The 26,321-nt window shown below is 35.1% G+C and overlaps 1 protein-coding gene across 2 annotated transcripts in view; it reads right to left on the bottom strand.

The window, feature by feature from the left end:
• CAND1 (cullin associated and neddylation dissociated 1) overlaps nucleotides 1-26,321 on the bottom strand; it is a 52,378-nt gene that overhangs the window by 9,767 nt on the left and 16,290 nt on the right. For both annotated transcript variants that reach the window (XM_089920973.1, XM_022571598.3), the window contains 7 exons: nucleotides 19,634-19,777; nucleotides 9,090-9,244; nucleotides 7,155-7,278; nucleotides 5,371-5,627; nucleotides 5,185-5,290; nucleotides 3,818-3,963; nucleotides 310-602 (listed from right to left, as the gene is read on the bottom strand). In XM_089920973.1, coding sequence (XP_089777099.1) covers nucleotides 310-602; nucleotides 3,818-3,963; nucleotides 5,185-5,290; nucleotides 5,371-5,627; nucleotides 7,155-7,278; nucleotides 9,090-9,244; nucleotides 19,634-19,773 — 1,221 coding nt within the window. In that variant the 5' untranslated portion in view covers nucleotides 19,774-19,777. The remainder of the gene's footprint in view (nucleotides 1-309; nucleotides 603-3,817; nucleotides 3,964-5,184; nucleotides 5,291-5,370; nucleotides 5,628-7,154; nucleotides 7,279-9,089; nucleotides 9,245-19,633; nucleotides 19,778-26,321) is intronic.

Here is a 26,321-nt window from a genome sequence, read left to right as displayed (position 1 = left end):
AGGAGGGAAGGAAGCTATGAACACAAGTTGTCTAATTCCACTGCCCTAAGACTTCTCCATTAATCAAAGATAAAGACTACTTCACTGAATCTTAAAGCTAATATTGTTTAGCCAGGAAGAATCAAGAAAACTTCGATCAGAATAAATTATTTACAAGTAATGTAATATGAGCATCCATAAACTACTATACAAACACATCCCAGAACTGTTTCTCTAAAGCTATTCTGGAACTCATATTTCCATATAAAAACACCACTTTAAAAGATCACATTTATTAGCATGACTTTTAAAACACGCTTTTAAACTGACCTGACTCTGAAGCATTGTTAAAGGTGTTTCTCCCTGTTCCATTGCATCAGGGTCACACAGCCAACTTTGCACAGGACGAGTTTGCTTCAAAAGAGAAAGGTATGCATGAAAAACATCTGCCTTTACATTCTCTTCACGCTCTTTAAATCTGGATATCAGTGCGGGAGAGACGGTCTTGTAGAATTCTGGAAGCATTTCATGCCTTGTGCTAACTACAGCATCCAAGCACTTAGCAGCTGCACGTCTCACTTTCCAACTCATGTCATCATCGTCACTGTATTCATCATCACTCCCTAAAGAGAAGTTTTAATGTTAACAGGCTATTAATCGTAAGAAAGGTTTAATATAGAAAGTGAACTGATATTCACAACTAAGATAGTTTTCTAACTTTCCACTAAGATATACGGCAATAGATAGGCTTAAAAAGAACTAGTACTTAAATCGGAGGCAGAATTTACTTATAAAAATTTACACATAAACAAACCTCTAAAGAAAAATTATCTGATTGCGTTTTTAATTTGTTAAACATTTTCTCATTTATGGGTAATGAGCTGCTTATTAACTCTTTAAAATCATTTATCAACATATTAAACTTCTTCAGATTATAAATATTTGTAAAATCATAAATGTCCCAGCCTTTTAAAATAATGTGAATAGAAGTTCAATTCAAAAGATTCACTTGACACTACAGGAAAATCAAACAAACTGGGGAGTTTATAAGATAAACTATAAAATAGATTTGTGATATAGATGATGTGATAAAAAGAATGATCACCAATCCCAGGTCATGCTGTGAAACTAATTTTTCAGGGGAGAAAAAGAATCCTGACATCAGCTTTCTTTGTGACTACAAGGCTTTTCACTAAATTTGTTGATGGGCTATTAGGAACGAATATGCATATTCTCAGCCTTTCAAGATATTATCTTAATACAGCTTAAATAAACTATACTTTCTCAATTATAACAAGAAAATTCTGCCCACATAACAGAGCACCAGCTTCTCCAAACTCCTGTTAAACATTAAAGCAATATTCCAAGCATAAGCATTAACAATTCTCTCTCACTTACTATTCTTGCTAACTTTTGTGTGTGTGAAATCTCTGAAAATTATTTCCTTCTAACAACATCAAGCCGAATCAGTTGGGTAACATGAAGTCAGGAGGATGGCCTACATATTAGCAGTTCTCAGGACAGTCTAAAATTACTAACAATAATTTCGTTATTCTTAGATATAAGAACTATAGTCCTGAAATGATTCCTCAGTGGCAGAAAAAAGATATCATCACTTCTTTGGCTTATATTCCAATTAGCTTAGTGACAGCTAAATGTAGCCAACTATGCCTTGGAAAATTTTCCAATCTCCAGAAGCCTTACTTAATTTCATCTTAGCAGTTTATAGTAAAACCCAACCAAATACTGCTAAACCAAGGCGTTTGATTTATTCACCAATACCTATTTGAAGAAAAATTATAGGGTGTACTACCAAATAGATTATTTTAAAGCACATAAATAAATGAAAAATTTCCAATGGCAACCCAACTATAGGAATTACTTTACAGGAATATACTTAAAGGTTATAAAAAATTAAACAGCTTAATCACGAAAATTATGTTGGTTTTATAAGTTACAATAACACTATGATAAAAAGATATTTATTAGGTATAATCCATGTACCTGATAAAGCAGCCAAAGGACCTGGTTTGTTATTCAACATTGGTACTTACCACACTAAAAAAACCAACAATCAAAAAATCTGGAACATAAAATGCTACTCCTTTTTTCAAAGGATATTCCTATTATAAGCTAAGGTTTCCCTTCGTTAATATAACACATTTACTGAGTGTCTAATGTGTGTCAAGCACTGTCCTAGGCACTGGGATAAAGCAACTGATAAAGAAAGACTAAAATAAAATCTCTTCCTTCATGAAGCTTACATCCTGGTACGGTAGAAAATAATTTCAGTGTATCAGAAAATGATTAGGTGTAATGAAGAAAATAAAAATGCTGCAAAGGGAGATAGATATGAGTATGAAGTAAGGGGAAAGCCCTGAGATGGGAGACTGGATGAGGAGGGTGTGTAAAAGAAGCGATCAGGTATAACCCCAAAGTTTTTGGCCTGAAAAACTAAGAAGAATGGAGGTGCCATTCTGAGATGGAGAAGTCTAAAGAAGAAACAGGTTCGGGCAGGCAGTGGGGGAAGGGCGGAGAGAAGATATTTTAGACATCTAAGCAGTAAATCAGTTAAGCAGTTGCATATATGAACCTGGAATTCACAGGAAAGGTCTGGGATAAAGGTAAAATTTGGCTTTTCAGCATATTGATATTAAAGCTAAGAGACTAGATGAAATCAACAAGATCATAAGAACATAACAGAGAAGTCAAGGACTAAGCCCGGAAATACTCCAAAGTATAGTGGTCAGGGTGATGAAGAGGAACCAGCACAGAGACTGAAAAGGAGTAATCACAAAGATAGGAGGGTGTGGTATCCTGGAAGTTAAATACAGAAATGCTGCTGAGAACTGAGGAATAGGCAGACTCAAACATTTGAGGTCACTGGCAATCACTGGAAGACTGGATTTAAGAGAAAAGAGGAAAAAAGGAGTTGGAGAGCATTCATTCTTTTGAAGAGTTCTGTTGTAGTGTAGAGAAATTGGGCAGTACCTGCTTGACTCTAAAATGGGATTAAGAGAGGTTTTTTCCACCCTTTTTTTAAAAAAAAAAGATGGATGAAATTACTACAGACTTTAGAGCAAAGTCATTACCTAAATTCATTCAAAGAATCAAACTTAAAAGTATAACTAACAGGAAATCCACCGATGCATATACCCAATAACTTAAACATTTCTATTATGATTCTTTTAATACTAGCAGAAACAACTAAACATGAGCAACCCTGTGTCCTTGAAGTGCTACTCCTTTCCAGAGTAAATACCACAAATCACAGCACAATGACATCAATCATACGAGCCTCAGAAATGCTTAAATTATTCATGAAAGTTAAATGGAGCCTCAAACAATATTTAGGATTTCTCATTAAAGTAACTATGAAACCAACCAAACTGCTATGAATATGTTATCTATAGGTACAATTTTTAAAATAACATTCATTTCCCTCCTTACAAAAACACTTTGTAGAAAATTTGAAAAATAAAGAACAAAAGTCACTTATAATTGCTTGCCAAGAGAAAAACACTAGTAACATTTTTTTCACCATGTTTAAAAAAATAAAACTGGGACAGTAATTTTTGCTACCCACTTTTCATTCAACTTATTAACTGCTTTAACAGGAACATGATTTTGAACATGTTGCATAGCAGTTCAATACATGGATGCCCCATAATTTTTTTAATCAATTTGCTCTTGTTGAATATTGTGGTTATTTCCACTTTCACTATCATAAGCAAACAAACAAACAAACACAGCACAACCTGGGTAAGAATCACCTCCATCTATAACACTGGGTCTTTCATGAAAATGTAACAAATTCCTTCTACTTAATTTGAAATACCTTGGTCATCATCATCACCACCATCTGCATCCATGGCATTTTCATCTTCATCTTCATCATCATAATTATAATTTGGATCATAAGTAAGATACTTAAGACATATATTTATAATGGTAGAAACATGAGGATATACTTCCTTAGGACATCTGAAGAAAAAAACAAAAGCTGCCTTGAATAATTATACTTTTCTCCTTGATTCAGTATCTGCCAATTTTGCTTTATTACCAGATATTTTTCCCTTCCCTTTAACATAGTATAGGAAAGTGGTTTCCAGCCCTCAACACCAATGATCCTTCATCTTTCCCTCCCACTAACTTCATGTTTTAAAAAAGATTTACTTTTCAAATTACTCTTATTTAATCAATTTTAAGGTGAACTCCACACCCCCCCCCATACTTTAACATCTCTGAAGTCAGATGATTCCTATAATAAATGGTATGACGTAGTTAGTGTGGGGTCACACAGAGAAATCTGTATACGCTCTATCTTCTCAACACACGGCTATAACACCAAGCCCAGATAAATGTATCTTCAGTAACTAGGATTATTGGAGAAAATGCCAGTGTACATTCATCTAGGCTTGGTCTTCTAACTTTATGTTGAGAAAAGACAGAACATATAATAAATGCCCAACAATAAAGAAATAATTTGTATTTCTCAATTAAAAGGACAGAAATGCATCCCACAATTTCTGATTTTAACAATCTGATATGACTATAAAAGCTCCTTATCAAAAACCACGAGTGGCAAATAACTACTTATAATTACTGCAAATAACAACAGTGAAGTCTCAAGACACTGTGCTACTACACTGTCAACTCTAGCCAAAAGCAAAAAAAAAAACCCCAAATCTCACTACTTAGCCAGTATGGCCTTCTTGTACATAAATACAGTTTTTATTATTAGAACCAAGGTTCCAAAACTGAGAATCACTGCCCTAGCAAAATGGCTGTAACACATCTCAAAAACTGTTGAAGAGAGATGAAACTCACTAGTATACATTTCTGACCAGATAATTAATTTATCCTGGTACTCTCTCAGGATAAAGACTACATCATTAAAGTAAACTGAAAGACAATTATAAATACCTTTCCCAAGCTCTTTAAGAAAAGTCCTAACAATAAGAAGGAAACATTTCAAAATAAACGTAAGGATTGTATTTTAAAATAAAGATGATATTCACTTCAAATACTGTATTGGTTATCAGTTATTATTTAATAAAAACTTAATTAAAACACATTTGAAATCCAAAACTCAATCCCAGCTGTCATTAAAACCCATTTCTCCTCACCCACCTAATCTACATCTTAATTATTACTCTATTAAGAAAAATTTTTATTTGAAAAATATAGATCTTAAAAACTTGCCTTCTCACAAATGATTCAAAGGCTTGAATGCAGTACTCTCTTAATTCATCGTCATCTACATTACAAAATTTTACCACCAAAGGAATTATCTTCTCAAGGTATTCACCTAAGAAAAGCATATTAGTTCTTATAAACATTCGTTAATATTTTTTAAAGAAAACTTTTCAATACATAAATATTTCTTACCTATTCTATGACCAGCTTGCCTACTAATAGCAGCAATACATTGTATGTAGGTTCTTGTTGTTGACATGGAATCATTTTTGGACAACTCTGACAACAGATGTTCAATAAGATCAACAAAAACTATATTTCCACAGCTCATAACCAGATGGCCAAGAGCAATAATGGTTCTTTTCCTCACTGCAAGTCTAGGGCTGGTCAACTGGGGGAGCAGACAGGTCAGAATTGAAGGATGGAAATTAACAAGAAGTCCTCCTTGCCTTAAAATAAAATAAAAAGAAAACAAATAAATACAAAATGTCCAAGTACTACTGAAATGTCTGCCCTCTGACCATCTCTTGATTACCCCTTCTCCCTATTGTCTTTCCTCTACAAATCTACACACTAAGTTTCAACGATCTTGTTGGTCCAACCCTCTCTTTCAAATCATTTCACATGTGCAGTTCAATGACTCAATAGCAGTCAAACGTCTGTGTCCTGCCAGGACAGTGCTAGTGATCAAGTCACACACAGGACAAAAGGTCTAACTGAGGGGCTTCCCTGGTGACGCAGTGGTTGAGGGTCTGCCTGCCAAGGCAGGGGACACGGGTTCGTGCCCTGGTCCAGGAAGATCCCACATGCCGCGAAGCGGCTGGGCCCGTGAGCCATGGCCGCTGAGCCTGCGCGTCCGGAGCCTGTGCTCTGCAATGGGAGAGGCCACAACGGTGAGAGGCCCATGTATCACAAAAAAAAAAAAAAAAAAAAAGTCTAACTGAATTTTCACTACTTATCAAATTAAGCATAAATTCCTCACCCTCCTCAACAAGACTCCAATGTATCAAAATGATCTCCTACCACTTTTCTATTCATTCTATATTCTGGAAAATTAGAATACAATGTTTCCCAACTCAAGACTACTTACATATTCTGATATATTCTATGTTTAAACATAGACACCTGTGCCCTACCCACTTTTCAAAACTAAATTCAAATGCCACTGTTTCCATAACAAACTTTCTTGGATCCTTCCATTTTAAACCCCCAAATACACTATACTCTCCGTTAATATTTAGTCCAATTCTGCCTTACATTATAGCCATTTGTGTTCTTACCTCCTATAGCAAAGTATAAGCTCTGTGTGGGCTAGGATGATAGCTCTTCACTTTTACTATATATTTGTACCACATGAAGGCACTTGATTATTTTCAAGTTCAAGTGAATTAGCCACAAATAACAGACAAATAATAATGACGTATAATGATTATAAGAATCAGGGACAAACTGATGCTGACAGGTCTTTTAAGGTTACTTCCCCCTTGGAGTTGCTTAGATCTCTTTCTATATTCCCAAGTTTGACTTCCAGAGGAAAAGTAGAAAAGCAACAAATATATAAAGCCAAGTTCCTTCCACCCTCACAACACATGCTCTAAAAAAACATGGCTGCTGAAGAATACCAGCATTATTTTAACTGGAAAACTTGCCACTCCTACCAGCACATCTCCTTATCCAAGTAGATCATTGTATTCAAGAACATCAAAGAGTAAAACAAAATATAAAAACTCTGCTGAAATGTTTAAGTCACAAATTTTATTATTTTTCAAAACTACAAGAAATATGCTTGCTATGCAGTGTTACATGATAATATAATTAGTTTTTTCTTCCCTCACTCCTAACCACACACATTTATAAAACAGACACAATTTAAACATGAATAATTTTAGACCAAGTTTTATTATATTTATCCGAAAGGGTTCTTAATAAATGCACAAATATTTGTATTATAAATAATACAAACAAGTCATGTTTACCTGCTCAACATATCAGCCATAATATCCAAGGCTTCTAGCTGAACAGAGACATCTTCCTGCTTTGCTATTGCACTGGTAAGACGCCCAGTAATCTTTTTACATACATTAGCAGCTAATGCAGAGCCTGCATGAATAAGAAACCGATTATGATTTCAAGGCAAGTATGTTGAATTCCACCTTATATTCATGCTAGTTAGCAAATACTCAGCAACTCTAAACTTGATTTTAAAACTGACTCAAGAGATCCATGTCAGAAAAATATGTTTCAAGGGACTTCCCTGGCGGTCCAGTGGTTAAGACTTCGCCTTCCAACGCAGGTGGCACGGGTTCGATTCCTGGTTGGGGAGCTAAGATCCCACATGCCTCGAGGCCAAAAAACCAAAACATAAAACAGAAGCAATATTGTAAAAAATTCAATAAAAACTTTAAAAATGGTCCACATCAAAAAAAATCTTAAAGAAGAAAAACATGTTTCAAAACAGGTTGTTTTTCAATCAAATAATTTATTAGACATAAGAATCAGACCCCGCTGCAGGAGTACACGACACAGGGAAAACAGTATCGATTCAGTAAAGTCTACTGGACAACTATTTCTGTGCACTGGCACGAATGCCAGCTATGGAGCTAATAGTAACTGTAGTGCTTACACCTCTAGATTGGAAAGCAGTGATGACATTTTTCTCTATTTAAGTCCTCTTTACTAGTAAACTAATAAGATCCTTTCCAATCCAAACAAAGTAGAAATGTTGTTCCAGGAGACTCATCAATAAAGATTATGGCTATTTTAAAGTAGATCTGTGTTGTTACTGACCAGGGAGAAAAAAAAGGAAACAAGAAACTGTGAAAGTAAAAATCTGAATGGTTAATAGAATTCTTGTTAGAGCCAGAAATCAGCTAAAAACAAACATGTTTCAATGAGAGGGAAAAAATGAGGAAAATATCAATGTAGCTAATACAACTATAAATAACATACTTCAGAGTTGGTGAAATAAAGTAACATTGGCATGATACAGTGAAAAAAAACCATCACCTTTGGATTAAAAGATAATGGGTATGAATCTTCATCCAACCAGGTAATCAAAACTTTGGATGAATTAACTTAATCTCTGAATTTCAGTTCCCTTATCAACAATCTACATTTAAGACCTCCCATATGACTGACATTTTTAGACAGTGAAATAATATACACGCACTATCTTGCATGATACCTAGCATAGAGAATAATAAATATTTATTAAGTAAATGAGTGAAAACTACATACTAAGACTACATTATTACCAATATACCTCTTTCCATGAAAGAGAGTAATTTCACCCCATTTGCAGATGAGACAGTAACTTTAGCCTGAAATTTTAGCCTGTAGCTTGGCAGTCAAGACAAATTCTAAAACTTACATTACATAAACATCTGTCAGAGGTCAAAAGCTAATTACTTGACAAATTCGTTAATTGTAGTTTTAAATTTTAAAAAAATTATAAGTAGCTATAAAAGGCTCAGCCTTAATTAAAGATACTAGTAAACTGAACTCTTTCACAGCTGTCTTAATGGTGCTAAGTTTTACATCATAAATTCTAAAGCAAAGCAAAATTAACACTGAAAATAGAAAGCTAATCAGAAATAACTCATGATTTTGGTTATCTTTTCTCTCATTGCATAGGCTGGCTTTAACTCTATTCTGCAAGTCACATTTAATACAATATAAAATCTTATTCCAACATAAAAATCCTTCAGAACTGGTATTCCAAAGAGATACTTAAATTCAATCAAAATAATATTTTTAAGCAAAAATAAGACTCCGGACTTTTTTTTACAAAGATCTTTTAGGGATAGATACCTCTCTCCCTCCCTGGTCAGGAGGAAAAAAACCCAAAACGGTGGAGGAGAAATACCTCCATTTATAAAAGGGAAATAGGAGAAAAAAGCATTCTTGCTTACCACTGGAAGCTGGAGGGAGTTCTCCAATTACTGTTTTAAGGCCAATACTCGAAATATCTCGAAGTTGCTCCTTATCAGAAAGCATGTTAGTGCAGAGGGTATCTACAATTGTCTCTACTTGGTATTCTTTCACTTTACTCACTAAAGGGCCAAGACTGTAACATAAGGAAGAAAAAACATTTTTTTAATCTAGATAAACAAAAACAGAAAAACAGATGAGTGAAAACATTAACTTTTCTGCCTAGCAACTGTCAACACGAAATAAATGCTATGCCTGTAACATAGATAGTATATGAATAAGAGTGTTAAAAAATTCTTAATAAGCTCTTTGCAGTTTCCAATTTTTTCCCACTTATTTTCATCACAGTATCATGAAACTCGAAGATGCTTTCATCCTCTCCCGACAAACCCTTCAAATACACACAACATCTTTTAATAATAAGAAGGCTAATTAGGAGTCTGCTCCTAACATGGATCCTATGATTTACCTGCAATAGAAATTCCATCCAGTGTATCACATTTTCCCAACTGTGACCCTTCCTTCCTACCATCACCAACTCCAACTCATGAACCAAAAAATTTATATTCTTTTTATTTTCTTGTTTAAATTTTGAAAGTATCAAGTAACTGGGAAAAGCTCTTCCACCGTGTCCTTGCCACAGAATTTAGCACATCGGAGATAATGTTTATTGCATGACTATTCATTGAGGAGCCATTGTATTCAAGACTGTATTGAATAACAAAAGTATGGCCCCTATCTTCAAAACTTTACCATCTGGTTGGTGAGGTAAGGAACTCACATAACTACTTTAGAAATGATGCAGGCATTCACTACTCTGCACAATTAAAAAAAAGAAAACAACTTTTAATTTCAATGTTAGTATTTATTTACAGACAGGAGACTGCACCTTGGAGACAGATTTTTAGGTACTTGTATTTATGGGGTATAGTTAGAAAAAAGAGCACTTCAAATGAGAGACTAGAATGAACAGAATACATGCTGAAAGAAATGAGAAGTCAAAGAATTGCTTGATGCAAAAGGCAGATGAAACACAAAATAGGAAAGGCAAACACCTGGGATATTAAGGAGAATCTTTAAAGTTAGGCCAATGAATTTAAATGTGATGTGGTAAAGTTGGGAGCCAATGCATCTTCTCAAGCATTAGTGACGTGATGAAAATAATTTAATTTGATAAATGCTCAGATCATTGTTTCACATACAGATTCTCAATAAATAACAGCTGACTGCCTGACTAGAAAAGTAGTAGGCAGTATGATCTGGGGAATTAGAGGGAATTTTCCTCAACATAATAAAGGTCATATATGACAAACCCACAGCCAACGTCGTCCTCGATGGTGAAAAACTGAAACCATTTCCACTAAGATCAGGAACAAGACAAGGTTGCCCACTCTCACCACTCTTATTCAACAAAGTTTTGGAAGTTTTAGCCACAGCAATCAGAGAAAAAAAGGAAATAAAAGGAATCCAAATCGGAAAAGAAGAAGTAAAGGTGTCACTGTTTGCAGATGACATGATACTATACATAGAGAATCCTAAAGATGCTACCAGAAAACTACTAGAGCTAATCAATGAATTTGGCAAAGTAGCAGGATACAAAATCAATGCACAGAAATCTCTGGCATTCCTATACACTAAGGATGAAAAATCTGAAAGAGAAATTAAGCAAACACTCCCATTTACCACTGCAACAAAAAGAATAAAATATCTAGGAATAAACCTACCTAAGGAGACAAAAGACCTGTATGCAGAAAATTATAAGACACTGATGAAAGAAATTAAAGATGATACAAATAGATGGAGAGATATACCATGTTCTTGGATTGGAAGAATCAACATTGTGAAAATGACTCAACTACGCAAAGCAATCTACAGATTCAATGCAATCCCTATCAAACTACCACTGGCATTTTTCACAGAACTAGAACAAAAAATTTCACAATTTGTATGGAAACACAAAAGACCCCGAATAGCCAAAGCAATCTTGAGAACGAAAAACAGAGCTGGAGGAATCAGGCTCCCTGACTTCAGACTATACTACAAAGCTACAGTAATCAAGACAGTATGCTACTAGCACAGAAACAGAAAGACAGATCAATGGAACAGGATGGAAAGCCCAGAGATAAACCCATGCACATATGGTCACCTTATCCTTGATAAAGGAGGCAGGAATGTACAGTGGAGAAAGGACAGCCTCTTCAATAAGTGGTGCTGGGAAAACTGGACAGGTACACGTAAAAGTATGAGATTTGATCAGTCCCTAACACCATACACAAAAATAAACTCAAAATGGATTAAAGACCTAAATGTAAGGCCAGACACTATAAAACTCTTAGAGGAAAACATAGGCAGAACACTCTATGACATAAATCACAGCAAGACCTTTTTGGACCCACCTCCTAGAGAAATGGAAATAAAAACAAAAATAAACAAATGGGACCTAATGAAACTTCAAAGCTTTTGCACAGCAAAGGAAACCATAAACAAGACCAAAAGACAACCCTCAGAATGGGGGAAAATATTTGCAAATGAAGCAACTGACGAAGGATTAATTTCCAAAATTTATAAGCAGCTCATGCAGCTCAGTAACGAAAAAACAAACAACCCAATCCAAAAATGGGCAGAAGACATAAATAGACATTTCTCCAAAGAAGACATACAGATTTCCAACAAACACATGAAAGAATGCTCAACATCATTAATCGTTAGAGAAATGCAAATCAAAACTACAATGAGGTATCATCTCACACCAGTCAGAATGGCCATCATCAAAAAATCTACGAACAATAAATGCTGGAGAGGGTGTGGAGAAAAGGGAACACTCTTGCACTGCTGGAATGTGAATTGGTACAGCTACTATGGAGAACAGTATGGAGGTTCCTTAAAAAACTACAAATAGAACTCCCATATGACCCAGCAATCCCACTACTGGGCATATACCCTGAGAAAACCATAATTCAAAAAGAGTCATGTACCAAAATGGTCATTGCAACTCTATTTACAATAGCCCGGAGATGGGAACAACCTAAGTGTCCATCATCGGATGAATGGATAAAGATGTGGCACATATATACAGTGGAATATTACTCAGCCATAAAAAGAAACGAAATTGAGCTATTTGTAATGAGGTGGATAGACCTAGAGTCTGTCATACAGAGTGAAGTAAGTCCGTAAGAGAAAGACAAATACCGCATGCTAACACATATATATGGAATTTAAGGGAAAAAAAATGTCATGAAGAACCTAGGGTTAAGACAGGAATAAAGACACAGACCTACTAGAGAATGGACTTGAGGATATGGGGAGGGGGAAGGGTAAGCTGTGACAAAGTGAGAGAGAGGCATGGACATATATACACTACCAAATGTAAGGTAGATAGCTAGTGGGAAGCAGCCGCATAGCACAGGGAGATCAGCTCGGTGCTTTGTGACCGCCTACAGGGGTGGGATAGGGAGGGTGGGAGGGAGGGAGACACAAGAGGGAAGAGATATGGGAACATATGTATATGTATAACTGATTCACTTTGTTATAAAGCAGAAACTAACACACAATTGTAAAGCAATTATACTCTAATAAAGATGTAAATAAATAAAAAATAAATTTAAAAGAAAGAAGAAAAATAAATAGAAATGTTGGAGAAATCCAAAAACAGCGCAATCCAAATGGATGGAAATGATAATAAGAAACATGGCATATATGCAGAGACCTAATGTGAAACAATACAAATTGGGATTGAAAATAAAAGCAATTCCAAAAATGAATTTAAAGACTTGTAGCTTCTAAAATGGCAAAATAGCTTTGTTGGACTAAACCTCCTGCAGATAACAATTACAAAATCTCTAAAACTCTATTTTAGAAAACAACAATTTGAATGCATAATGATGGAACTAAAAACAGATGGAAAAAAGTGTCTACCTAGAATTCCATATTCCGTGAAATCACCCTTTAAAAATGTAGAATAATAAAAATTTATATTAAAAACTTCAGATAAAAGCTGAGACTACGTGGCAACCAGACCTATACTACAGAAATTGCCAAGGGAAGTTCTTTAGGCTAAAGGTAAATTAAACCAAATGATAACTCAGATTTACAGAAAGGAATAAAGATCACCAGAAATGGTAAATGTGTGTATACCTAAAAGGCTACATTTAAGAGACTATATATTTTTTCTCACAACTATCAATAATACTGTATTATGGACACACACACACAAATTTTAAAAACAATAGTAGCACATAGCCAGGAGGAAGGTAAATGGAAAAATGTTATTTCAAGGTTTATATAATTTATATCAAGTGGTACAATATTAACTTTTAAGACTGTGGTAAATTTAAGATGCAATTTATAATCCATAGCCTAGAGTGACAATTTTTAAAATAACACAAAGATGATGTATCTGAAAAGTCAACAGACGAAATCAAAATTAAATATTATAAAACAAGACACTTCCCAACTTTGGTTTCAGGAACCCTTTTAACAGTTTGAAAATCAATGAAGACACCAAAGAATTTTTCTTTATGTGGGCTGTATCTGTCAATGCTTACCACATTAAAAATTAAAAGTAACAATAATAAAGGCACATGTTAACATAAATTTAACATTTTAAAGGAATAACTATATTTTCCAAAAAACAAAAAATGAGAAAAATAGCTGTTTCACATTTTTGCAAATTAATGTTTGGGCTTAAAATAACTGGATTCTCACATCTGCTTTTGCATTCAATTTTTTGTGATATAATGTGTCATGTAGCCTGTGGAAATTATACCATATACTTATGGGAAAATGAGCAAATTATACCGTATACTTATGGGAAAATGAGCATCAAAGGGTGAATAACACCTTAGTATTACTCATATTAAGTTTTGAACTTTCGTGGTCACAGATGTCCCAGGGACCCCCAAATCAAACTTGGAGAACTGCTGCTATAAAATATTTGATTAACCCAAAAGAAGGCATGAAAAAAAACAATTAAAAACAAACTCCCCCCAAAAAAACACACAACAAAAGAAACAAATGGAAAAAAAAAAGTAAAATGGCACACCTAAATCTAACTACATCAATACTTAAAATAAACAACAATGGACTAAAACACTCATATCAAAGGAAAGAAATTATGAAACTAAATAGAAGAAAAAAAAGCAAGACCTAACCATCTGCTGTCTACAAGACGCATAATTTTAAAACACAGGACTTCCCTGGTGGCACAAAGGTTAAGAATCCGCCTGCCAATGCAGGGGACATGGGTTCGATCCCTGGTCCAGGAAGATCCCACACGCCGCGGAGCAACTAAACCCGTGCGCCACAACCACTGAGCCTGCGCTCTACAGCCCGTGAGCCACAGCTACTGAGCCCGCGTGCCACAACTGCTGAAGCCCGCACACCTAGAGCTGGTGCTCCACAACAAGGGAAGCCACCGCAATGAGAAAGAAGCCGGTGCACCGCAACGAAGAGTAGCCCCCACTCGCCTCAACTAGAGAAAGCCCGCGCGAGCAGCAACAAAGACCCAATGCAGCCAAAAAATAAACAAATACAAATAAAAACAGATTAAAAACTGAAATAGAGAAAGATACACTAATCTTAAAAAAAAAAAAAACTGGAGCAGCTATATGAACATAAGAAAAAATATATTCCAAGAAAAAATATATTCCAAATATATTTACAAAGAAACATTTTATACTCATAAAAACATCAAACATTAGGAAGACATAATTATAAATGCGTATGCCCCTAATCATACTTTAAAATACATGAAGCAAAAATTGGCATTAAAGAGAAAAACAGATAAATTGACAATTATAGTTGGAAATTTTAACACTCCTTTCTCAGTATTTAATATTAAGAAAAGAAAAAACAATCACAAAGGGTATAAATCTGAACAACACTATCAGCTACCCTGACCTAACATTTATAATATACCATACCCAACTACTGTAGAATACGCTTTCAAGTGGACAGGGAACATCCTCATCCACCAAGACCTATCATATGCTGAACCATAAAACCAATCTCAATGAGTAGACAAAAGAAACCAAAACAAATAAACCTCCCTGAAACCTTAAAGAGTATGGTTCTCTGACCATATGCAATTAAATTAGAAACTATTAAAAATAAAAATAAAGATCTAGATAGTCTCCAAATATTTGAAAATTGCTTCTAAATAATCACAATGGAGATTAAAAATATTTCAAACTGAATAATAAAAATACCACAATTTACTTAGAGGAGAATATATACCTTTAAATGTTTAAGAATTAGAAAGGAAAAAAATGAGTGGAAAGAAAGGAATAATAAAAGAGAAGCAATCAGTTAAATAAGGCAACAGACAATAGGGAAAATAACAAACCCTAAAGTCAGTTCTTTGATAAGATTAGTAAAGTTGGTAAATCCCTGATTAAATGAATTGAGGGGGGAAAAAAAGAGAAATCACAAATTACCAAAATCAGGATCAAAAGAGGGGGATATTCACTGATGACGATTGTTTAGATAGACTATCCCCAGGAATCAACAAAAATTACCGTAATAATTAAGAGATAGTACGGTTTGCAGTTACGAGATTCAGTATTGTTAATTGTTGATTCTCTCCTAATATTTCTATAGCTTCAACACAATCTCAATCAAAATTTGAGCAAGCTTACTTTTAAAACAGAAATTAACATTCTAAAATTTACATGGAAATACAGAGAACTTAAAAAATCAAAATACTCTTGAGAAAAGAATGAAGCTAGAGAACTTACACTACCTTACTTCAGACTTCTACAGATCTACACCAGCGTTTCTCAACCAGGGGTGACTGTTGCCCTTCCACAGACATTTGGCAAAGTCTGGAGACATTTTTGGTTGTTCCTACTGGAGGATGAAGGAATGCTACTGGCAAAAATAGTGGGTAAAGGCTCAGATACTGCTATACATCCAACAACACACGCAATACACAAGATACCTTGCCATAACAAAGAATTATCTGGCCCCAAAACTCAACAGCGCCAAGCCTGAAAAAGCCTGAGCTATGCTAATAAAACTGTATGGTACTGGCATTAGAACAGACAAATAGATCAGCGGAACAGAATAGTCTAGAAATAGACTTACACTTTTATAGTCAACTGACTTTGACAGAGATGTCAAAGCAATTCAGTACCGAAACGAAAATGTTTTCAATAAATTGGTACTTCAACAACTGTATTTCCATATAGAAAAAAAAATAGCTCAATTCCTACTTCACAAAAATTAATTCTAGATCACAGGACTAAAAATAAAAGCTGAAACTACAAAGCTTTTAGATGAAAACACAAGAGAAAAATCTTTGCAACATAAAGATTTCTTCAGCACAGAAAGCAATAACCATAAAAGTTGAAATTAATTTATAAATTAAATCAAACTAAACTAAATTTTAAAATAAATTAAAAACTTAAGATCATCAAATTGGGAGAAAATACTATAAGACATATATGTGCCAAAGGACCTATATCCAGAATATATGAACTCCTATAGTTCAATAGTAAAAAGACAGCCTCAATTTTAAAAACAGGGAAAAGTCCACAAAAAAATAAATAAATGGCCAATAGACAAAATGACATTAGACATCATTAGTCATCAGGGTAATGTAAATTAAAACTACACCTATACACCAACTGGAATAGCTAAAATTAAGGAGTGACACAACCGGGACTTCCTTGGTGGTCCAGTGGTTAAGACTACAGGCTTCCACGCCTGGTAGGGGAACTAAGATCCCGCATGCCGCGGCCCAAAAAAAAAAAGAAGAGTGACACAACCAACTGCTGATGATAATGTGGAACAACTGGTACTTTCACGTAAAATGTAAAAATACTTTGGCAAACAATTCCACAGTTTCTTAAAAATCTAAATGGACAAAAGCAATTTCACTCTTCCTAAGGAATAAAGACACATGTCCTGAAAAGGACTCACACAAGAATGTTCACTGTCTCTTTATTCACAATAGCCAAACCTAAGAAGATATCATTGTGCGATCAGTGAACTACTAATCAGTAATAAAAAGTCACAAAACACTAATACATCCAACATAAAACCAATTTAAGGTGAACAATATTGACCTTAAGTAGGGAAGTTGTGAGGTAAGGACACAATTTTATCTTTTTCAAATGGTTATCCAGTGTTTTGAAAAAAGGTCCAGCTTTTCTCATGATGCCACCAACTGTATCATGTATCGAATATTTTCCATTCTATTTTACACTACTGGTCTATTAATGCCTCACTACCTCACTGCTTTCATTAGATAAACGTAATAGTATGTTTTCGTATCTAGTAGGGCTAGCCAACACACCTCCAACTCCAGAAATTTTCAGGGAATTTTTTGTCTATCTTGAGCAAATACCCTGTCCCTCTTCTCTCCCTTCCATGAAAATATACTTTAGAATCAACTTGTCTAGCTTGTGGAAAAAACTTACTGATTTTTAGAATTAAGTTAGCATTAAAATAACCCAGAGAGAACTGACAACCCTGTTGAGTTATCCTATCCAAGGACCTGAGATGTCTTTCCATTGGTTCCAAGTACACTTTTCTGCGAGTATGTTTTTGTTATTGGTCAAGAGTAAAGTTTTTCTTCTATAAAAGAAAGTTTTTAAAAAGAAAATTGTAAACTTACCTTAAACCATGCAACACCCTCACCCAAAGTCACCACTGTAACATTTCTTGTCACATTTATTGCTAGGCATTTTGTCTTTCTGTTACTATAATAAATGGACATTTGCTTCCATATCTTCTAACTGCTTATTTGCTTATGTGAAGGCTACTTATTTTTGTTCATTAATTTTACATCCAGTTCCTTCACTGAATTCTTACTGTTTACATTATTCTTTTCTTCCTCTGATCTTTAACATGATGGAATAAAAATATTAATAAAGCACATAATATTAAACGGTCCTTATACTCTTGGGATGAATGAACCTCACTTGGTCAAAGTATATTATACTTAATGTATTGTTGGATTTTATTTTGAACATTTAAATGAAACTGGTGTGTAGTTTTCTTTTTTAGTGTTGTATTTAGTCAGAATTTATCATCAGTATTTGGTTTAAAAATAAGACTGGAAGGTTTTCATACTTTATGTTCTGAAATAGTTCAAAAACTATCTATACTGGAATTACCTGCTCTTCGAGGTTTCAGAGTTGTGTGAAAGATTTCTGGGCATGAGTTTCTTTTGGGTGATGAGTTCTTTGATAAATTTTCCAATTTCTATCTATTAGGATTTTCCCTCCTCCAAGAATCAGTTCCTGGGTTTTATCACCTAATATATTACTTTTGTTAATATCTTAATTCCTTTCTTATTTTCCTGAATATACGTCATTTTCCCCCCCAACCTGTTAAATTTTAAGTATAAAAGATCATCAAAAGCTCAAACAATCAGGTTTCTAACAAGATTCATACTCAAGTGAATAAAGACCTGTGTACCTCTCACCTCTCAATCTGGGACAAAGCCTACATTTTATTATCATTTTTAAAGGCTGCTTATTGCTCAGCACATAATTTGAACCAAACAATTTTGTTTATTAATAAGCACATGGCAAAAGAAACAAAAGATGAAAAATAATTATTTAAGTAAAACTAGACTCGTTCGCATTATTCTGCAACTTACCATTTTTTGAAGACCCATTTGATTTTAAACTTGCTAATGTCCCAAGTTAAAGAAAGTTGTACTACATGTCTAGAAATTCTATGCTGACCAATGATTTCTCATACTTTTGCCTCTTTTTACAGAGGATATGTAAAACCTTAGCCTAAAATAAATGTAAAACCTTTATAAGAAAATCCAACAAATGAGACAGTACTTTATTTAAACTGATACCAGATATTATATGCCATACAAAATGACATAAAATTCTATAATTTAATTTTTATATGAAACCAGAAGTTATACTTACTAATAACTTACTTGTAAATTTTTAAGGGTTTCTAATATTTGGTATGCATAAATTAAATAGATGCACTAATACAATTTACCAAGAACTCAAATTCTGTACCTTTAACTAAGAATAAGAGTCCAGTGGTCAATATCACACCTAACAAGATGCTGTCAATGCACCATACACACAAAGGTAACTGGAATTCTCAATTTTTAGGAGATTCTTTGTAACTACTGTATCATCAGTGTCAATTAAACTATGGTTTTAACTGTTGCTATCCTTTATCAAGTCTTATTTTTTACTTCCTTGTCATTGGTTCTTAAAACCACCCCTCCTCCCCGGAATACAGAGATGGATAGGCCTTTTAACCTAGCTAAAAAACCTGGCCAAACAAGTAAGAGAATTACTCTTTCTGGAGTTTCCTACATGTATTTCATAAAAATCAAAATAACATGTCCAGCCAATACAGAAACTACATATAAGGAAATATGTCTCATGTACCAAGTACAAATACTAAACCAAATCACCTACAAATTCTAAAGAAAAACTCCAGAAAGACATAGTACAAGACTAAGATAATTTACCAGTTATTACACTGAATTTTTTAAAGGAAAGTGAAGGCGGTAGGAAGCAAGTAAAAAACAACTTACCATTTGACAGCTAAATTCTGTACCTCTCCATTTTTATCTTCCAGTAACTTCAAAATCATTTTCACTACCTTCCTTTCACTATCATCATCCAACTTGATGGAATCTTTCTGCAGTTCTGTCATCAAATCATTTGTAGCCATAAACCTGTCAAAAAATTAAAATTTGTTGGTAATTAAAATTTTTTAAGCACTAATAAAAAAAAAATCACAGTTTTCAAATCCAATGCTATCATTCATATCTAAGTCCTGATCTAGTCTTCTAAACAAGGTATCATTGGCTAAAATTATTTTCCCCGGGTTAGTGTTGATTTCAAATTTACTGACCGGACCTTCAATGAATGCTCTTTCATTCTAATAAAGTTGACCACGGAACAACGTGGCGGTCAAGGGGATCACCCTCCCCCCACCTCGCTAAAAATCCATGTATAACTTTACAGTCACCGTCCACATCTGCACTTCCGCATCTGCAGATTCAACTGACCACAGATCGTGTAGTACATGTAGTACATAATTATTGAAAAAATTTCCCATATAAGTGAACCCCCGTGCAGATCAAACCCATTGTTCAGGGGTCAGCTGTAATTGCATCACTGCTTTTAGGGGAAGAAAAGCTCCTCTTTACTTTTTCGTTGCATGTGATTTGAATTTTATCTAGGAAGTCTTTAACTAACATTAAGAATACCTTCCTGTGTAATACTGTTGTGTTGGATTGGGAGTTACATATTACAAATCACTGGGAAAATTCCAAAATGCAAATTCTCACCTCCACCCCAACTCCCACAACCAGGATTAAATGTATTTTCAAAACGATGAAGAGGTGATTCCAAAAGTTATTCCAACTGACATCCAGCCCCCTTTCCTTAAGAACCACTACCAAAGGACAAAGTTTTAAACTATGCGCAAGCACAATTCTTATCAAGTCTTATTAAACTGCTTATAAAGAAAAGCATATGTTCAAATTGGGATAATACAAGGTAAATTAAGCATGGGCCTTTTAAAAATTAACATCGTTCTCCTAATTGGAAGCCCCTCCCCATTTTATACGATGACAAAATGAAATTAAAACCACACAATATTCCAGAAAGTTAAAAGAACAACTGAATAGAACACTAATGCAGGCACTTCTACACACAAAGCATGAAAAGCACCTTAACTATTTTACTTAGATAAAATCCATTAAACAACCATACCAGTTAGGACCTCTAAGAACCCCTGAAATGTTAATCATCTGGTTGAAGAAAAAACATAGTGATCATCAATTTAAGTAAAAAAGCATGTAATCCCAATTAAAAAAAAAAGTTACTTTATAGTTCTGAAGAAACTATACTGGTACACAGATTCCTTCCTTTATTTACCATTATTTATTCACTGCCTGTTATGATGCTACAAAGGCTGCACTATGAGCAAAGAACAGGTAAGACATAAGTCTTGACTCCTAGCCTCAGAGAGCTTATACTCTAATAAACAAGTCTACTGATTTTCAAAAATCAATAATTAATGGTTAAACATTTTTTAAAAGTTGAAACGAGCACCGGCAAAATTAGCAACAGATAATATTTTTTAAACTCAGAAAACCTGGATTGAGATAGTATGAGGTTATAAGAAGAACTACTTTTTAATTGTGACCCTGAAACCAGAAAGTTCCTTCTGTTCATGTGTTAAAAGGTTTGCACTATAAATTTTATAAGGAAATTGTTTGACCAGTTTGAAAGCTGTCTATGGAAGATTCAAAAGTCAATTTGTAAAACGTCTCTTAGGCATTTACTGCTTTAGGTATGGGGCTAAGGGCTGAGATGATAAATTTATACTCAGTCCCCTCTTAACTTATTCATCTAACACAGCAGACAGGTAAATGGAAGAATCTCACACAAATTTTCTAAAACACTCAAGGGTGTTTCGCAAGGATCACACCAAAGAACCAACAGTTAGTTTGGATCTCAAAGGATTACCAGGGCTTGCATGGGGAAAGCTGGTTCGGGATCTTAAATGTATTTGTGTGCATGGTGGTGGTAAGGGGCATAATACCTCAGAGTGAAGCAATTCAGTGTGTCTGAGGCACAGGGAAATAGAAACTTAACAGGAAGATGGAAATGTAGGCTGAGGTCAAGATGGGAAAGGTTGTATATACTCATTCACTATGTACTGAGAACCTTTTATTTGTCAGTTACTGTGCTAGGTACTATGGATACAAGGGCTGGCAAAAGCAAACACAGTTGTTTCCTGCTATCTTGGAACTTACATAACAGCTGAATAGAGGCATACTGATTTTTTTAAACTACATACATGAGTACTTACATATGTAGTTATGACCTGAGATAAATGCTATGAAGGAAAGGAATATGGCATAAAGAAAAGATAATGGGATAACAAAGTAACATGACCTAGACTGGAGTGAAAGTTGTGTATCAGGGAAGACTGAGATCCTAAGCATGAAAAGGAAACTGTATGTGGGGGGTGGGGAGGTTATGGCCAAGTAGGCAGGGGCCAAAAGATTAAAGAGATTTGAAGATCTTACTAGGATTCTAGTCTTTATTCTAAAAGTGATGGGAGGATGTTTCTGAAGAACCTAGGGGCAGGACAAGAATAAAGACGCAGCCGCAGAGAATGGACTTGAGGACACAGGGAGGGGGAAGGGTAAGCTGGGACGAAGTGAGAGAGTAGCATTGACATATATACACTACCAAATGTAAAATAGATAGCTAGTGGGAAGCAGCCACATAGCACAGGGAGATCAGCTTGGTGCTTTGTGACCACCTAGAGGGGTGGGATAGGAAGGGCGGGAGGGAGACGCAAGAGGGAGGGGATATGGGGATATATGTATATGTATAGCTGATTCACTGTTATACAGCAGAAACTAACACATCACTGTAAAGCAATTATACTCCAATAAAGATGTTTTAAAATAAATAAATAAATAAAAGCGATGGGAGGAACTTCCCTGGCAGTCCAGTGGTTAACACTCCACGCTTCCAATGCAGACGGAGCAGGTTCGATCCCTGGTCTGGGATCTAAGATCCCACACGCTGCACAGCGTGGCCAGACAATTTTTTAAAATTAAAAAATAATAATAATGATAAAATAAAAGTGATGGAAAGCTACTCATCTGAGGTAGAGATGGAGAGTAAATGGAATGATCAGATTTACATTTCAGAAGTATTACTCCATCTACACTGTGGAAAACAGTTTGAGAGAACCAAACTTCATTTAGCAGACTGGATAGAGAACAGTTAGGAGAGCTATGCAGCAGTCTAAGTGAGAAATGATGGTAGCCAGAATTAGGGTTATGACAATAAATGGAGATGGAAAAAATGTACACACAGTCAGTTCTCATTATTAGCAGAGTAAAATTTGTTGTAACCCCCAAATCAATTCTCCAGCGCTTTCATGACATGTGCAGACATGCGAAGAACCAGGAAATATGTGAATCACCCAAAGCACACATTCTGTACACACTCCCAGCTGACACTGCACCAGGTGACACTCTGCCTATTTCAGCTCTCATACTGTAAACAAGCATCCTCTTCTCAGTCTATCTGGAGCCACGTGGTTTTTTTTCGTTTTTTTTGCATGTTTGTGCTTTCTGTTGGTAATTTTGCTGTTTAAAATGACCCACAAGCATGGTGTTGAAGTGCTATCTAGTGTTCCTAAATACAAGAAGGCCATGATGTGTCTTCCAGAAAAAGTACATGTTAGATAAGTAACTACTGCGAATAATATAATGAGAACAAACCCTATTTGAGATTTACAAGGTTAAAGTTTATAGGTCTTTGAAATGGATTAGATATGGGGATGGTAAAGGATGAGTTAGGAAAAGGACAAAGAAGTAGAAGGGAAACCACAGGACTTGGGTGTTATAGTCAGTATACGTTCTGTCCAGTCTTAGTGTTATTGAATAACCACTGTCACACATTAGACGGTTCAACCACTCATCTTACAACACAGGAAGAGAGATTTAACAAGTCTGGTTCAACTACAGACTATGCTGAATGGCCACTCCTCTGATCCTAATCAGCAAAATCCCAACCAAATTGAAGACATCAACAACGTGACTTGCTGCCCTGCAGACCAACTTTGTCTGCCCTTGGCCAAAAGTAAGGACTGTGGGGGGGGGGGGGTGACACAGCAGCCCCTACAGTCCAGGAACTGTTCTAAGGCTCATACCTAAACTTCAATGATAACATCCAAATGAATAACCCAAACAGATCTGATGCTTTCAGGGAAAGCATATTTTTTTCCTGGGCATAAACACACAGAACATCCATTTCAGGTAAGTTCACTTAGCAACATAAAATACCAAACATCCTCCTAACTAAATGAGTGACTGCTACTTCTTTACCAATTATAGCTTTCCCTCTGCTTTACTATGCCCTCCTTATAACATTTATTAAGACGTCAAATGACAGAATTACCCCTTTCTGACATTCACAGAAAGATAGACAAGATGAAAAGGCAGAGGGCTATGCACCAGATGAAGGAACAAGATAAAAACCCCAGAAAAACAACTAAATGAAGTGGAGATAGGCAACCTTCCAGAAAAAGAATTCAGAATGATAGTGAAGATGATCCAGGACCTCAGAAAAACAATGGAGGCAAAGATCGAGAAGATGCAAGAAATATTTAACAAAGACCTAGAAGAATTAAAGAACGAACAAACAGAGATGAACAACACAATAACTGAAGTGAAAACTACACTAGAAGGAATCAATAGCAGAATAACTGAGGCAGAAGAACGGATAAGTGACCTGGAAGACAGAATGGTGGAATTCACTGCTGCATAACAGAATAAAGAAAAAAGAATGAAAAGAAATGAAGACAACCTAAGAGGCCTCTGGGACAACATTAAATGCAACAACGTTCGCGTTACAGGGGTCCCAGAAGGATGAGAGAGAGAGAAAGGACCTGAGAAAATATTTAAAGAGATTACAGTCGAAGACTTCCCTAACATGGGAAAGGAAATAGCCACCCAACTCCAGGAAGCACAGTGAGTCCCATACAGGATAAACCCAAGGAGAAACACGCAGAGACACATAGTAATCAAACTGGCAAAAATTAAAGACAAATTACTTAAAGCAGCAAGGGGAAAATGACAGACAACATACAAGGGAACGCCCATGAGGTTAACAGCTGATTTCTCAGCAGAAACTCTACAAGCCAGAGGGAGTGGCATGATAAAGTGATGAAAGGGAAGAACCTACAACCAAGATTACTCTACCCAGCAAGGATTTCATTCAGATTTGATGGAGAAATCAAAAGCTTTACAGACAAGCAAAAGCTAAGAGAATTCAGTACCACCAAACCAGCTCTACAGCAAATGCTAAAGGAACTTCTCTAAGTGGGAAACACAGGAGAAGAAAAGGACCTACAAAAACAAACCCAAAACAATTAGGAAAATGGTCATAGGAACATACATATTGATAATTACCTTAAACGTGAATGGATTAAATGCTCCAACCAAAATACACAGGCTTGCTGAATGGATACAAAAACAAAACCCATATATATGCTGTCTAAAGGAGACCCACTTCAGACCTAGGGATACACACAGACTGAAAGTGAGGGGATGGAAAAAGATATTCCATGCAAATGGAAATCAAAAGAAAGCTGGAGTAGCTATACTCATATCAGATAAAACAGACTTTAAAATAAAGAATGTTACAAGAGACAAAGAAGGACACTACATAATGATCAAGGGATCAATCCAAGAAGAAGACATAACAATTATAAATATATATGCAGCCAACATAGGAGCACCTCAATACATAAGGCAACTGCTAACAGCTATAAAAGAGGAAATTGACAGTAACACAGTAATAGTAGGGGACTTTAACACCTCACTTACACCAATGGACAGATCATCCAAAATGAAAATAAATAAGGAAATACAAGCTTTAAATGACACATTGAACAAGATGGATTTAATTGATATTTATAGGACATTCCATCCAAAAACAGCAGATTACACTTTCTTCTCAAGTGCACACGGAACATTCTCCAGGATACATCACATCTTGGGTCACAAAACAAGCCTCAGTAAATTTAAGAATATTGAAATCATATCAAGCATCTTTTCTGACCACAACACTATGAGATTAGAAATGAACTACAGGGAAAAAAACATTAAAAATAAGAACACATGGAGGCTAAACAATACATTACTAAATAACCAAGAGATCACTGAAGAAATCAAAGAGGAAGTCAAAAAATACCTAGAGACAAATGACGATGAAAACACGACGATCCAATTGGGATGCAGCAAAAGGAGTTCTAAGAGGGAAGTTTATAGCTATACAAGCCTACCTCAAGAAACAAGAAATATCTCAAATAAAAAATCTAACCTTACACCTAAAGGAACTAGAGAAAGAAGAACAAACAAAACCAAAAGTTAGCAGAAGGAAAGAAATCATAAAGATCAGAGCAGAAATAAATGAAATACAAACAAAGAAAACAATAGCAAAGATCAAAAAAACTAAAGGCTGGTTCTTTGAGAAGATAAACAAAATTGATAAACCATTAGCCAGACTCATCAAGAAAATAAAGGAGAAGACTCAAATCAACAGAATTAGAAATGAAAAAGGAGAAGTAACAACTGACACTGCAGAAATACAAAAGATCATGAGAGATTACTACAAGCAACTCTATGCCAATAAAATGGACAACCTGGAAGAAATGGACAAATTCTTAGAAAGGTA

Source organism: Delphinapterus leucas, chromosome 11 (assembly GCF_059928025.1).
Source record: "Delphinapterus leucas isolate spDelLeu-1000000601 "Yukka" chromosome 11, BTC_Dleu_Yukka2, whole genome shotgun sequence".
NCBI classification, from domain to species: Eukaryota; Metazoa; Chordata; class Mammalia; order Artiodactyla; family Monodontidae; genus Delphinapterus; species Delphinapterus leucas.
Note: the sequence above shows the minus strand (reverse complement) of the source record. Positions and strands in the feature narration are given on the sequence as shown.